General features: G+C 37.6%; 1 protein-coding gene across 9 annotated transcripts in view; it reads left to right on the top strand.

Annotated features, from left to right (window-relative positions):
• Herc1 (HECT and RLD domain containing E3 ubiquitin protein ligase family member 1) overlaps positions 1–16,292 on the top strand; it is a 162,023-nt gene that overhangs the window by 49,528 nt on the left and 96,203 nt on the right. For all 9 annotated transcript variants that reach the window (XM_040739487.1, XM_040739486.1, XM_040739492.1 and 6 more), the window contains exons 14-19: positions 871–1,092; positions 1,379–1,531; positions 1,659–1,791; positions 3,935–4,126; positions 12,293–12,514; positions 15,673–15,846. In XM_040739487.1, coding sequence (XP_040595421.1) covers positions 871–1,092; positions 1,379–1,531; positions 1,659–1,791; positions 3,935–4,126; positions 12,293–12,514; positions 15,673–15,846 — 1,096 coding nt within the window. The remainder of the gene's footprint in view (positions 1–870; positions 1,093–1,378; positions 1,532–1,658; positions 1,792–3,934; positions 4,127–12,292; positions 12,515–15,672; positions 15,847–16,292) is intronic.

Consider the following 16,292-nt stretch of genomic DNA (forward strand, 5'->3'; position numbering starts at 1 on the left):
AAGAAAACAAACCAACAGCTATATGTTCACAAAGTAGTAATAGTTCTGGTGCATCCAGGTTATTTGATGTTGTATACTAGAAGAATTGTTAGATGTCTAATGACCTGAAATAATGCCTATGATGATTTACTAAATTACTTGGGACCAGTTCTTAGAGTCATGATTCATTTTTCCTAGTGCTGATTATGGTGTCAAACCAGATACCCTTGGTTTATTGTAAGTACTGAGTTGAAATCAGTCTTGTGCTATTGCTGTTAGCTCCATGTTTAGAGTTGTTTATCTGAAAAGGAAAAGCTCATCATTAGCAAAAAGCATTTGAGGCATGAGTATGCTTATTTTTAATTTTTATTATATTAAGTACATGGAAATAAATGCTTTGTTGAGCTAAGTAGAAGAGTAGTCAATTGTAGAGCTATAGATTTGAGGGGAAACATGGTACTTACAATAAAATGTCCACAGATACTTTCCAGTAAGTATTTTTACATTAGTTTAGGTTACAAGTGATTTATTGTAAGCATTAGAATAAGCAGTTGTCATCAGTAATTTTTTTGAATAACACGAGTATAGTTTATCTGTTGGCATTTCCTATTTCTGTCTACTTACAGTGCTTAAATTATTATGCACGCTATTCTATTTTAGCTTGGAATTTTAGCTATTTAGCATAAAAGATGAGATTAGAAAGCTGTAAATTACATTTTCCCAAATGATATTAATTGAGTAGTTTTTCCTACAATTATGTACTTCTTGACGGTTGTTTATTAAATAGTAAGTGGATTGTTAGTATTGTTAGTATAATTTTTTCCTTACATCCTTTTTTCTCTCTTGTAATGCATATTATGCTAATTATGTTTCTTTTTCATTGTTATTTAGAGAATGCAACTGGATATAATTCTGACAAGTTTGCAAGATCATACCCATGTAGCATCCCTTCTTGGCTATAGCTCACCTTCCGATGCTGCTGACCTTTCTACTGTGTGCATGGGTTATGGAAACCTGTCAGATCAGCCTTATGGTCCTCAGACCTGCCATCCAGACACTCATCTGGCCGAAATTTTAATGAAGACCCTTTTAAGAAATTTAGGGTTTTATACGGTATCTTGTATTTTCACTATGTTAAGAAAAGAATAAAGGGATAAGGATCTTTTTAGGTAAAAGTATTTTAACATTTAAGCAATGTAAATAAAATTTTAGATTCCCCTCCCAAAGAGAGAAACATGTCAGATCTAAAATATTGTGGTGACCAAGTAACTTGTAACTTAAAATTACAAAAAGGCTTGTGTTAGAATTTTATCAAGTGTTTGTCGTGTGACAAAGAATAAACAAATAAAAATAGTTTTCTAAAACATATTTGAAACATAATTATTATATGTCATTTTAGGATCAAGCATTTGGAGAGCTAGAAAAGAACAGTGATAAATATCTTCTTGGAACATCACCATCAGAGAACAGCCAGCCTGCTCATCTCCATGAACTACTGTGTTCACTGCAGAAACAACTGCTGGCTTTTTGCCACATTAATAACATTACTGAGGTATGTTCATCTTTCCTGTTCATGGTACTCTACTAGGAACTTAACAACTCAGATAGTTGGGGATGCCATATTATTTTTAGAGTTTGAATCTGTTAGAGTGGTAATTTAGGGATTTTTTCCTCTTCAGAACTCAAGCAGTGTGGCATTACTACATAAACATCTTCAGCTCTTGCTGCCTCATGCTACAGATATTTATTCACGTTCTGCAAATATGCTTAAAGAGAGTCCTTGGAATGGCAGTGTTGGAGAAAAATTAAGAGGTGAGTTTGGTGTTGAATTTCATAATTAACCAGTGGATATAAAACAAGTCAGTGAACTTTTCTAAAACTTCAAGAGTGTCTGACACCTGAATGGAAGAGAAATGATCCTGAGTTTCCTTTGCATTGGTTTAGGGGTGTCGTAACTCTGATCTTAAAGGATTCTGTCAACAGTTCTAGTTTAAAGGCATTGATGATATAGGCACAAACAGTTAATTTATGATGTAAAAATATGATTTTTATCTACTGCATATTTTGGCAGTATCCCATATGCTGCTCCCTTCCTTCTTTTTGAGACAGTGTCTAATATTTTAGGATATGCTGTTCTCAAATTTAAAGCAATCCTTCTGTCTCACCTTTCCGAAGGCTGGGTGTTACTACCTGTCCAATTTGCTTTTCTTTTCTTTTTGGTTTTTCTAGATAGGGTTTCTCTGTGTGACTGTCCTGGCTATCCTGGAATTCAATTTGTAGACCAGGATGACCTCGGACTCACAGAGATCCGTTTGCCTCTGCCTCCCGAGTGCTGGGATTAAAGGTGTGCTCCATCACCGCCCAACTGCAATTTCCTTCTTGAAATGTTTCTTCTGTGTAGCACAATCCTACTTTTTCTCCTCCATCACTGACCTGTGTTTTTCTGTGACTTCATAAAGGATTTTCCCTTTGTTCCTTTGTGATTCTCTAAATTTTGTTTTTGATCCTCTTCTCTCTCTGAATAGACTCATCTAGACCATGTGTCTTTAATCATTATGCAGGTGCTTCTATGAGCACCAGAGCCTTTCTCTAGTTGTTTACTGAATATTCTTTTGGTTGTTGATCTCTGAAGTTTTTCACCTAAGAAAGGAAAGAAATCACCTGAGAACCCAAGGCTGTTATTATTAGTCATTGCTTTTTGGCTGTTCTGTATGCAAGGTAAATTTATTGTTCACACAGACAGGGCTCACTTGTGAATTTTTCTCCTGTTCCTGAGTACAGGGAAATATTGGAATAAACTTGATTGAAAATTGTAGCACAAAAAAATAAAAGACCCAGCGACAGCTTCAAGCTGAAGATCAGGAAAGCAAAGCAGCTAAGCCAGTAGTAGATCTTAACTCTGCCAAGCTGAGATAGCAATCCTGTCTCCACTAATGCTAAGAGGCAAAAGCTCTCAGTTCCTGTCTCCTCCTCCTCTTACTCCTTTCTCCACCTCCCTGGTGCTGGAACTAAAAGCATGTGATCCCAAGTGCTGGGATCAAAGGTGTGAGTGTGAGATCTGTTACTCTTTTACACTGATTCAATCTCATGTAGCCCTGGGTGGCCTTGAACTCGAGATTCATTTGCCTTTGTCTCCTGAGTACTGAGATTAAATGTATGTGCCACCACTGCCTGGCTTCTATGGCTAACTAGTGTGACTGCTTTGTTATTTTGATCTCCAGTGGCTTTAATAAATCATAAACAATATATCACCATGGAAAAGTGATGCCCATAATGAAAATACAGATATTTTATAATGATCTCAGCTTTAAAAATTATTTTAGATTAGAAAAATCTAAAAAACTTTGCTTACTAGAATGTTGACATCACAGGAAAGTGGAAACTTGTATGTTTTGGTCATGGCTGTGTCTCCATCTAGTAATAGTACCTAGTCTGTTGTAGGTACTGTAAATGTTAGAATAAATTTAGAAGTGAGGATAAATTAGTGGATGTGGAATTATAATGTATTTTAAGAAAGCAGTTTCTGGGCTGGGCAGTGTTGGCACACACCTTTAATCCCCAGTACTCAGGAGGCAGAGGCAGGCAGATCTCTATGAGTTCCAGGCCAGCCTGGTCTACAGAGCAAGTTCCAGGACAGGCTCCAAAGCTGCAGAGAAACCTTGTCATGAGAAACCAAAATGAATGAATGAATGAATGAGTGAATGGATGAATGAATGAAAAGAAAAGAAAGTTTCTGTGTTCCAAGTTTGTTAGCATGCAGGATAAGTTTGCCTTTCTACAAGTCTGTTGGTATTTTCTGATAGTAAATACTAATGTGACATCAGCTATTAGGTAGGAATTGAATAAAGAGTTATTGAATTAGTCTATTCTCCTTCTAAACTAAAGAGGTATTTAGGCTTTTATTTTAAGTTTGTTTGAGGTCATTGATTTACGCTGAATTTCTTGCCCTTCATAGATGTGATCTATGTGTCAGCTGCAGGCAGTATGCTCTGCCAGATTGTTAACTCCCTACTGTTACTCCCGGTGTCCGTGGCTCGTCCTTTACTGAGTTACCTCCTCGATCTCTTGCCACCCCTTGATTGCCTTAATAGACTCCTGCCAGCTGCTGCACTTTTGGAAGACCAAGAATTACAGTGGCCTCTTCATGGTAAGTACAGGCAGCAAAAAGTTAATTAATGCTCTTGAGAAGGGTTATTCTTGTATATCTCAAATAAAATCATGCCTAACTCTGTAGGTGTTTCATGTGATCAAAAAGATGTGATTATCTTCTAAGAGTGAACGGCTGGAAGTGGGCAACTGACATGCAGTAGATAAAGTTGCTTATGGGCATACAAAAAGTATCTTTATGGTCAGTGGTTCTAAAGCTTTGTGTTCTGCAGAGTTTGACATGATTGAAATTAAGATGTCTTAAAATAGATAGCAAAATTGTGTCATAATTTAGCCAGTGTTACTTTTGTTCTTTGAGGAATTTGAAATGATAAATTTATAATCAGTAGATCATTATATTTTATGTCATAAATATAAAAGATATTAATGTGAAATATTTATTTGATAGTAGCATATTTCTTATTTTGGTTGGCTATATAGGAACTGGTTGAATTTTAAAATGGAAATTGACAAGTATCTTTTCATGCATTTGATTTTAAACATGGTATTCTTTTTTAATAATTTATCTTTATTTTATATGCATTGCTATTTTGCCTGCATGTCTGTTTGAGAGTGTCAGATCTTAGAGTTACAGACAGTTGTTAGCTGTCATGTGGGCTCTGGGAATTGAACCCTGGTCGTCTAGTAGAGCAGTTGGTGCTCTTAACCACTGAGACATCATTCCAGCCTTCTTAGACACGATATTCTAATTCATTCTTGAATTATACAATACTGGCCGGCGGTGGAGGCACACTCCTTTAATCCCAGCACTTGGGAGGCAGAGGCAGGTGGATCTCTGTGAGTTCGAGACTAGCCTGGTCTACAAGAGCTATTTGCAGGACAGCCTCCAAAGTCACAGAGAAACCCTGTTTAAAAAAGAAACCAAAAAACAAAAAAGACAGAATTATACAATACTGGTAATTCTAGACAGTTGACATAGCTTGTGTTTGCAAGAGTATTATTATCTATTGTAGTTTTTTAAAACTTTTTTTACTACTTTAATTTTAAATAGCTTGCTCTACATGTCAATCCCAGTTCCCTCTCCCTCCCCTCCTCCCACACCTCCCCACCATCCCCCCAGCCTCCCACCCTATCCCCACTCTTACATAGGTGATATATCCAGAGTCTGTTACTTCGCTCAGGGCAGGGTCCAGGCACTCCCCTAAGAGTCCAGGCTGAGAGAGCATCCCTCTTTGTGTTATGAACACACGAAGTCCATTTGTATGCCAGGGATAAACACTGATGTACTGCCCAGGACCCATAGGTTGCCCAGGCTCTCACACTCAGGGGGTCTGGATCAGTCCCATGCTGGCCTCCCAGCTGTCGGTCTGGGGTCCAAGACCTCTCCCCTGTTCGGATCAGCTGTCTCTGCTGGTTTCGCCAGCCCATTCTTTGCCAGTTTGTTCATCGCTCCTCTGTCACTGGGTTCCATGAGTTCAGTTCAGTGTTTAACTGTGGATGTTTGCTTCTGCTTCCATCAGTCACTGGATGAAGGTTCTAGGATGGCATATAGGGTAGACGTTAAGTTCATTATCAGGAATGGGCATTTAAGGTGGTCTCTCCACTGTTGCTTAGCTTGCCAGTTGGTGTCATCCCTTTAGATCACTAGAGGTCTCACCGGTGCCAGATCTCTCTTCTAACCTATGGCTCCCTCTATTATGGTATTTCACATCCTGTTCTCCCCTTATTCTACCCTCCCCACACTCAACCTTCCTGTTCCCCCATGACCTACTCTCTCTTCCTCTTCTCCCCCTCTCTTCTTCCCAGTTCCCCCTTCCCCCCCCACCTCTCGAGGTGTTCCACATCTGTTCAGGAGATCTTGCTTCATTCCTCTTCTCTGGGGTGCCATGCATATCTCTCTTAAGTTCTTTCCTGTTTCCCAGACTCTGTCAGTGGAAGTGCAGACTGGCACTATCCTGATCCATGTCTGAAATCCATATATGATTGAGGACATACCGTGTTTGTCTTTTTGTGACTGGGGTTACCTCACTGAGGATGGTTTCCTCTAGTGCCATCCATTTGCCTGCAAATTTCAAGATTCCATTGCTTTTCTCTGCTGAGTAGTACTCCATTGTGTAAATGTACCACATTTTCTCTATCCACTCTTCAGTTGAGGGGCATCTAGGTTGCTTCCAGGTTCTGGCTATTACAAATAATGCTGCTATGAACATAATAGAACAGATGCCCTTGTTGTATGAATTTGCATCTTTTGGATATATGCCTAAGAGTGGACTTTCTGGGTCTTGTGGTAGATTGATTCCCATTTTTCTGAGTAATCTCCATACTGATTTCCAAAGTGGGTGTATGAGTTGGCACTCCCACCAGCAGTGGAGGAGTGTTCCCCTCTCTCCACATCCTCTCCAGCATAAATTGTCTTCGGTGTTTTTGATTTTAGCCATTTTTGACAGGAGTAAGATGGTATCTCAGAGTTGTTTTGATTTGCATTTCCCTGATGGCTAAGGATGTTGACCACTTTCTCAAGTGTCTCTCAGCCATTTTAGACTCCCCTATTGAGAATTCTCTATTTAGTTCTATACTCCTCTTTTTAATTGGAGCCTTTGGTGTTTTAGAGACTTGCTTCTTAAGTTCTTTGTAAATTTTGGAGATCAGCCCTCTGTCAGATGTGGGGTTAGTGAATATCTTTTCCCATTCTGTGGGCTGCCTTTTTGTCTTGTTGACTGTGTCCTTTGCCTTACAGAAGCTTCTTAGTTTCAGGAGGTCCCATTTGTTAATTGTTGATCTCAGTGTCTGTGCTACTGGTATTATGTTCAGGAAGCTGTCTCCTGTACCAATTCATTGAAGAGTATCTCCTGCTTTCTCTTCTAAGAGTTTCAGTGTGGTTGGATTTATGTTGAGGTCTTTGATCCATTTGGACTTAAGTTTTGTGCAAGGCAATAGACATGGATCTATCTGCAGTCTTCTGCATGCCAGTATCCAGTTATGCTAGCACCGTTTGTTGAAGATTCTTTCTTTTTTCTATTGTATAATTTTAGCTTCTTTGTCAAAAATCAAGTGTTCATAAGTGTGTGGGTTAAAATCAGGGTTTTCAGTTAGGTTCCATTGGTCTACCTGTTTATTTTTGTGCCAATACCAAGTTGTTTTCAGGACTATAGCTCTGTAATAGAGCTTGAAGTCAGGTATGGTGATGCCTCCTGAAGTTCCTTTATTGTATAGGGTTGTTTTGGCTATCCTGGGTCTTTTGTTTTTGGCAGACTGCTTTTGGCAAGATTGCCATTTTTATTATGTTGATCCTATCAATCCAAGAGCATGGGAGATCTTTCCATTTTCTGGTATCCTCTTTGGTTTCTTTCTTTTAGTGACGCAAAGTTCTTGATATACAGGTCTTTCACTTCTTTGGTTAATGTTATCCCCAGATATTTGATGCTGTTTGTGGCTATTGTAAAGGGTGATGTTTCTCTGATTTCTTTCTCAGCCACTTTATCATCTGTATATAATAGGGCCACTGATTTTTTTTTTTTTTTGAGTTAACCTTGTATCCTGCCACTTTGCTGAAGGTGTTTATCAGCTCTAGGAGTTCCCTTGCGGAGTTTTTTTGGGTCACTTATGTAAACTATCATATCATCTGCAAATAGTGAAAGCTTGACTTCTTCTTTTTCCTATTTGTATCCCCTTGATCTCCTTTTGTTGTCTTATTGCTCTAGCTAGAACTTCAAGTACAATATTGAAGAGATATGGAGAGAGTGGAGTGGACAGCCTTGTCTTATTCCTGATTTTAGAGGAATTGCGTTGAGTTTCTGTCCATTTAGTTTGATGTTAGCTGTTGGTTTACTGTATATTGTTTTTATTACATTCAGGTAGTTGTTTCTGTTATCCCTGATCTCTCTAGGACCTTTATCATGAAGGGGTGCTGGATTTTGTCAAAGGCTTTTTCAGCATCTAGTGAGATGATCATGTGTTTTTTCTTTTGCAGTTTGTTTATATGGTGGGTTACACTGATAGATTTTCTAATGTTGAACCATCCCTGCATTCCTGGGATGAAGCCTACTTGATCATGGTGGATGATTTTTCTGATGTGTTCTTGAACACAACTTGCTAGTATTTTATTGAGTATTTTTGCATCGATGTTCAAGAGGGAAATCGGTCTATAGTTCTCTTTCTTAATTGTGTCTTTGTGTGGCTTGGGTACCAAGGTAATTGTAGCCTCGTAAAAAGAGATTGGCAGTGAGCCTCCTGCTTCTGTTGTGTGGAATACTTTGAGGAGTATTGGAATTAGCTCTTCTATGAAGACCTGGGCTTTTTTTGGTTGGGAGACTTTTGATGACTTCTTCTATTTCAGTAAGGGTTATAGGTTTGTTTAGATTGCTTATCTGTTCTTGATTGAGTTTTGGCAAGTGATATCTATCCAGGAAATTGTCCATTTCCTTTACATTTTTGAATTTTGTAGAGTAAAGATTTTCAAAGTATGCCCTGATGATTCTCTGAATTTCCTCAGTTTCCATTGTTATGTCCCCCTTTTCATTTTTGATTTTGTTAATTAGCATAATCTGTCTTTTGGTTAGTTTGGACAAAGGTTTGTCTATTTTGTTGATTTTTCTCAAAGAACCAACTCTTTGTTTCATTGATTCTTTGCAATGTTTTCCTGGTTTCTATTTGATTGATTTCAGCCCTCAATTTGATTATTTACTGGCATCTGCCCTATACGTGAAATGGAGGAAAAGGTGAACCAAAAAATTCAAGAAATAAACAAATCTCTCAAAGAATCTAAAGAGTACCAAGAAAATACAACCAAACAAATGAAGGAAACAACTCAAACAGTTCAAGGATTGAAAGCTGAAATAGAAACAATAAAGAAAACACAGGATGAGGGGATGCTGGAAATAGAAAAGCTGAGTAAATGATCAGGAACTACAGATGCAAGTATCACCAATAGAATATAAGAGATAGAAGAGAGAATCTCAGGTGTTGAAGACCCATTAAAGGATATACAGTCATCAACCAAAGAAAATCTCAAAACCAACAAATCCCTAACACAAAATATCCAGGAAATATGGGACACTGTGAAGAAGCCAAACCTGAGAATAGTAGGTGTTGAAGGCGAAGAAATACAGCTCAAAGGTACAGAAAACATATTCAACAAAATCATAGACGAAAACTTCCCTAACCTAAAGAAGGATATGCCTATGAAAAAGAAGTCACCTCACCACATAATAATCAAAACATCAAACCTACAGAATAAAGAGAAAATATTAAGAGTAGCTAAAGAAAAAGGCCGAGTAACATATAAAGGCAGACCTCTCCGAAGTTATGCCTGACTTCTCAATGGAAACTATGAAAGCCAGAAGATCCTGGACAGATGTCCTACAAATGCTAAGGGAACAAGGATGCCAGCCCAGACTACTATATCCAGCAAAGCTTTCAATTGCCATAGATGGAGAAAACAAAATATTCCATGACAAAGCCAGATTTAAACAATATGTATCCATGAATCCAGCTCTACAGAAAGTGCTAGAAGAAAAACCTAGACCCAACAAAGATAACTACACTCACAAAGACATAGGCAACAGATAATCCCACTTTCCCAAACACCAAAAGAAAAAGGGAGGAGAACCTACACACAGTAACTCACTACCAATAAATCAAGCACAAACAAGAATCATCAGTCAATGGTCATTAATATCCCTCAGTGTTAACAGTCTCAAATTGCCTATAAAAAGACACAGACTAGCAGAATGGATGCAAAGACAGAACCCATTCTTCTGCTGCATACAAGAAACACATCTCAACGTCAGAGGCAGACGTTACCTCAGAGTAAAGGGTTGGGAAAAGATTTTCCAATCAAACGGACCCAAGAAACAAGTGGGTGTAGCAATCCTAATATCTAACAAACTAGACTTCAAATTAAAATCGATCAAAAGGGATGAAGAAGGACATTTCATATTCATCAAAGGAAAAGTCCATCAAGATGAAGTCTCAATTTTGAACATCTGTGCCCCAAATACAAAGGCACCCACATTTGTGAATGAAACATTACTAAAGCTCAAATCACACATAAAATCTCACACAATAGTAGTAGGAGACTTCAACACTCCCCTCTCACCGCTAGACAGGACCTCCAGAAACTTAACAAAGAAACAAAAGAACTAATAGAAGTTATGACCCAACTGGGTTTAACAGACATCTATAGAATATTCCACCCAAACACAAAGGGATATGCCTTCTTCTCGGCGCCACATGGAACCTTCTCTAAAATTGACCACATAATAGGAAACATAGCAAACCTCCACAGATACAAAAAAATTAGAATAACCCCCTGTATCTTATCAGACCATCATGCATTAAAACTAGAATTCAACAATAACACAAATCGCAGAAACCCTGCGGACTCATGGAAATTGAGCAATGCACAATTGAACCATCCCTGGGTAAAGGAAGAAATAAAAAAAGAAATTAAAGACTAACTGGAATTCAATGAGAATGAAGACACAACATACCCAAACTTATGGGACACTCTGAAAGCAGTGCTGAGAGGAAAGTTCATAGCACTAAGTGCCCACAATGAAGAAACTGGAGAACAGTCACACTAGAGTGTTAATAGCACAGCTGAATGCTCTAGAGCAAAAAGAAGCAACCTCACCCAGGAGGAGCAGACGCCAGGAAATAATCAAATTGAGGGCTGTAGCCATCTTAAGGCTGTTAAAAATTTTCACCACTAGAACTTAAAGACATTTCAAGTTAATGAATTGTCGTCCTCTTGTCCCTTAAATTGGAAAGAGTCATGAACTGAGGCATGTAAAGCTCTGGGTTTTAGTTTCTGTTAGTAAGTTCTTGTGTAAGCTTGAGAAAGCCACTTTTAGTGCTTAGAGTCTTGGGCTTTTTCCTGGAAAGCCTTGGACTTTTGACAGGATAACATTAAAACCCTTCTTGCTGAAGGAGTGGTTAATTCTGTTGACCACTGAACTGAAATGGTCAAAATACCAAATTCGTGATCCTATCAGATAAGTGATTCAGCTTGATGTGGATAGTTTCAGAGTTATTCTTGCTTTCCTGAAGTGTCTTAGAATTTTCCCGTGTCAGGTATATTAAGTGTCCTTCTATTTGGATTTATTTGGGTGTATAACTGGTTTTTTTTTTTTTTTGGTTTTTTTTTTTTTTTATGAGACAGGGTTTCTCTGTTTTGGAGGCTGTCGGTCCAGCCTGGCCTTGAATTCACAGAGATCCGCCTGCCTCTGCCCCCTGAGTGCTGGGATTAAAGGCGTGCACCACCAACGCCCGGCTCAACTGGTTATTTTTTAAAAGGTTCCTTTTCTCATACTGTTCTTGCCTAGTTTGCAAAACTTATTTTAACCATATACTATGAGTTTGGATTCATCACCCCTCCCCCCCGTTTTCTGAAGTAATTTTTGAAGGATAAAATTTTTCTTAAAGTGCTGGAGGAATTTGTCTATAAAGCTGTCTGGCCCTTGTGGTTTTTATTCTTATTTTTTTATTGTGTATGTGGAAATTTAGGTTTTTTTCCTAATTTATTTTAGAAATTGTTCTTTTTCCAGAAAATGTTATTTTGTTGGCTTTCATTTTTTTTTGGTGAAAAATTGATTGTGTTTATTTATAGGTTGAAAAATCTCCTATGCATACATTGCTACATATCCTTTTATTTCTATTTTTTAATTTATGGAATTTATTTTTCCTTATTAATTTTATTAGAGGATTGTCCGTTAATGTTTTCAAATACCTACGTTTTAGAATGCTTTTTTCCCCAACCCTGTACACTAAGAAAGCCTGGGTCTGGATCTTAGTAGAAGACAATTCTGAGTCCAAGTAAGAAGACTATTAATAATGCCACTTTAATTGATAAATTCTTGTTTGATTTTAAAGAAAAAGTTCCAAAGACTGCCTAAATATGGCAAAATTTGATCTAGATGGTAAAATAGAATCCGTTGAGGTATGTCTGCTTGTGCTGATTTAGTGTTTATCTTAAAATGAGTAACTTTATAAATGAAAAATTATTTGATAGATTAACATGTTTGAGTAAAATTTAAATTAGTCTAATATAAAAGGTAATTTTTATTTAGAAAATGTTACATGTTTTTCTTGAAAAATTATTTTCTTCACTATCTTCTTATAGTATAACAAGTTAGAGACCATGAGAAAGCTTTTAAAATTTAAAAGTAACAGATAAAAACACAATTACTATTGATTTTCTTTTCAGGAGGACCAGAAGTAATTGATCCTGCTGGTGTGCCATTACCTCAGCCAGCTCAGTCTTGGGTGTGGCTTGTGGATCTGGAAAGAACAATTGCTCTCCTCATCGGGAGATGTCTTGGTGGCATGCTTCAGGGCTCCCCTGTATCTCCAGAGGAACAGGATACTGCATATTGGATGAAAACACCACTTTTTAGTGACGGTGTGGAAATGGACACCCCTCAGTTGGGTAATGCACTTCTCTGAAGCATGTGAAATACGTATTTCTTTGTCTTCCTTTGAGATCTCTTACCTAAGTGTTGAATAAAGAACTCAGGCATTTTTCACATTAATAATAGAAAGGATCTAAACTTGTGGTGTACAGTTCTCAGAAAAAGTTAAATTCTGCAGCATGGATTAGGGCAGTGATTCTCATTGGGGTTTGAATAACTTTTTTCCTAAGACCATTGGAAAACACAGATACTTATATTAAGATTCATAACAGTACCAAAATTATATTTATGAAGTAGCAATTTGAATATAATTTTATAGTTGGGGGTCCCTACACCATGAGGAACCACTGATACAAGAAAATGTGGGTTTAGAGCAGAGGTCTCTGGTATAGGGAAATGTGGGTCTAGAGCAATGGTTCTCAATCTCCCTAATGCCCCCGACCCTTACACAGTACCTCAGGTTAGGAATCGTAATGTAAAAATTGACGTGTGACCCAGAGGGTCTCGATCGCTAGGTTGAGAACCACTGGTCTAGAACCAACTATGGTGGCTCACCTCTATAATCCCAGCACTTGAGAAGCTGGGTCAGGAGAATACCTGCATGATCTAATCTAAGCTACATAAATTCCAGGACGGGTTGAGCTATAATGGGAGCCCCCATCTCAAGAAAACCAAAGATATAGGTCTTATCCCATTCTGTTGTACTTTTCACTCATATTGATCAAGTTATAGAAAAATATTTGATTGTGTCCTGAAGCTTGGGATTACAAAACTGCTTCCTCAAATGGAATGCACTGGTAGAGCACCTATTAGAACAGAACAGTGTCCATTTTTCAGACACTATCTTAGTCAGGGTTTCTATTGCTGTGATGGATGGAACACCATGACCAAAAGCAGCTTGGAGAGGAACTCAAAGAGGGCAGGAACCTGGAGAAAGGAGAAAAGCTGCTTACCGGCTTGTTTCCCATGCTTGCTCAGCCTGCTTTCTTATAAAAAACCAGGACCACTGGTCCAGGGGTCCACTCGCCTACAATTAACTGAACCCTCCCATATCAATCACTAATTAAGAAAATACCTGAGGTTTGCCTGTAGATCAGTCTTATGAAGACATTTTCTCAGTTGAGGTTCCCTTTTCTCAGATAACTATAGCTTATGTCAAGTTAACATAAAACCAACCAGCACAGCACTACCCATAGCTGTGAATGGCAGGTTTTATTCCTCCCTTTGCAGTGTCTTCCCTTTCCTTCCACGTCTGCCATTTCTCTACTTTGTTGACTCTTAGACCAAAACCAAGGGATTATTCAGTGTCCCAATATAAGGGCTAATAGTTTTATCTAGGATTGGTATTTTAATCTCTCTAGGCCTCTAATTTTGATTCTTACGAAATGCTGAGTAGGATTAGCTAGCCTATATTAAACGACAAGGTAAAGTCATATAGAGAGGAAGAGAGGAAATGTGAGGGAGAGAGCCCACAAAGTAGAGAAGGGGATGGGATAGACAGGGAGAAAGGGAGGGTGGAAAGAAAAGAATCCAAGGCCAAAAAAATAAAAGTTTTGTTTCTGGCATGGAAGTGTGGTAAGTAGGAGTAAAAAAAAAGAAAGTTGTTTCTTAAAAAAAAAATGTATATATGTATGTATGTATGTATGTATGTATGTATGTATGTATGTATATGTCCATCATTTTACTTCTGAACCAGAAAGTGATTTTGACTATGGCTACATATGATACATATGAAGTAAAGAAAGTTAAATTGTGGGGTTCTTTGGGGGGTATTTAGCAGGATAAGAAGGTTCTAGTGTTCTTAGCACTCACACCTAAAACAGTCCCCAGTAATCTGAGTAAAAAAGGTATCTGTTGATCTGTGCATCTCTTTTAACCAGACTTAAGTATGAATAAAATAAACTTCAGTTTTAATATTATTTTTTTTAGTTTTTAAGAATTAAAATTGTGATCTGAGAGGTGGTGGCGCATGCCTTTATCCCAGCACTCAGGAGGTAAATGCAAACAGATCTCTCAGTGAGTTTGAGGCCAACCTGGTCTACAAAGCAAGTTCCAGGACAGCCAGGGCTGTTACACAGTGAAATTCTTCCTCAAACCCTCCCCACAAAAGAATCAAAATTGTGTAATTTCTATCAAGAAAGGATATTTGCTTATGTAATATTTCTATTATGGATTAAATTGGCTTTTGTTACTTGTTAAAACCCTGACCATCATTTAGAACATTGATTTTCTTTTTCAAAGTGAAGTGATTCAGATGTGGGTGTGTATATTCTTAAAATTTCTGTACTTGGGAGACAAAGGTAAGAGGATCTTAATTCTAGGACCAGTCCAGACAGTATAGCAACACCCTTTTTTCCCCCAAAATAATAGTAATGATTCTGAACGCTAAAGCTCCCACTGAGGAATTGGGAATTACCTGCATGACTGTGATTATTGACTGAAAAATTGTTCATGGTATCTTTCATCCTTATTCAATCACCCCTAAGTGATTGCTTTCCTTTAGGTCTATTAAAAAGAAAAAGTTCTATTCTCTTTCCCTATGGTAACACTTTTCTCAAAGAGGATACTATGTATTTCTGGATATATCAGTCTTCATGGTTGTGCTCTGTGTGTAGAATATTTTGCATTTCTGGCCTCTGCCAAATGTCTATTTTTTTCTAGAGGCAGAGAGGTGATACTGCCTCCAACTGAAAAAAAAAATTAGAGGACTTCACTTTAATAGTGTCTATTACCCAATTTCATATGAATTGAGTAAATAAGGTTTTATTTGCAATTACAAAAATTATGAAGTTTAAGATTGAGAATTTAGCTGGGTGGTGATGGTGGCTAAGTATAATCCTAGCACCCAGGAGGCAGAAACTGGCAAATCTCTGTTTGAGTTCAGCCTGGTCTACAGAATAAGTTCCAAGACAGTCACCTCTACACAGAGAAACCCTGTCTTGAACCAACCCCCCCCCCAAAAAAAGGGAACTTGAGAACTGATGGATCAGAGTGTAAAGTGTTTGCTGCCAGGATAGATGAGTTTGACCACTAGGACCTACATGGTGGAAGGAGAAAGTGACTCTTGTAAGTTGTTCTCCTACCTTCACATATGTTGTGACACAGAGAGGAAGGGAGGGAGGGAGGAAGAGAGACATGAATAAACAGAATTATTAAAATAAATTTTTTTTAATAGATAAATGTATGAGCTGCCTATTAGAAGTAGCTCTTTCAGGAAATGAAGAACAGAAGCCTTTTGATTACAAATTGCGGCCTGAAATTGCTGTTTATGTAGACTTGGCATTGGGTTGCTCTAAAGAGCCTGCCAGAAGCATTTGGATCAGCATGCAGGATTATGCTGTTAGTAAAGGTAAGATAAAGAGAAGGAAGTGGGTAAATGTATATAGCTAATTTGCAGTGCTAACTAGTTCATGTGTAAGTAACATTGTAAAATATTTGGTTTTCTTTTTGTGTAAAATATATCAGGTTATTTGTTGTATCCACATATATCTCATTTAAAGAAATTTGATTGTATTAAAGTTGGAAATTTGAACTTTGTATCATATAAGTCATTTTATAAAAGTATTCTAAGAAACATTAAATTAGAAGATATATATTTAGATGTTTAGGCTATAGGCTTACTGAATATATGTAAAAAAATTTGCTTATTCAGAGCGCTAATAATACTCATCTGAGATATACTATTACATGCAATAATGAAGTAGTATACAAATATATGGTGAGATTTCCATTCCTAATATGTTTTTATCAGTAGAAATAATTTTATGTGAAAATTTCAAAAAATCCCCTTGATAT

The sequence above is a fragment of the Mesocricetus auratus genome, unplaced genomic scaffold (genome assembly GCF_017639785.1).
Source record: "Mesocricetus auratus isolate SY011 unplaced genomic scaffold, BCM_Maur_2.0 Super-Scaffold_100691, whole genome shotgun sequence".
Lineage (NCBI taxonomy): Eukaryota > Metazoa > Chordata > Mammalia > Rodentia > Cricetidae > Mesocricetus > Mesocricetus auratus.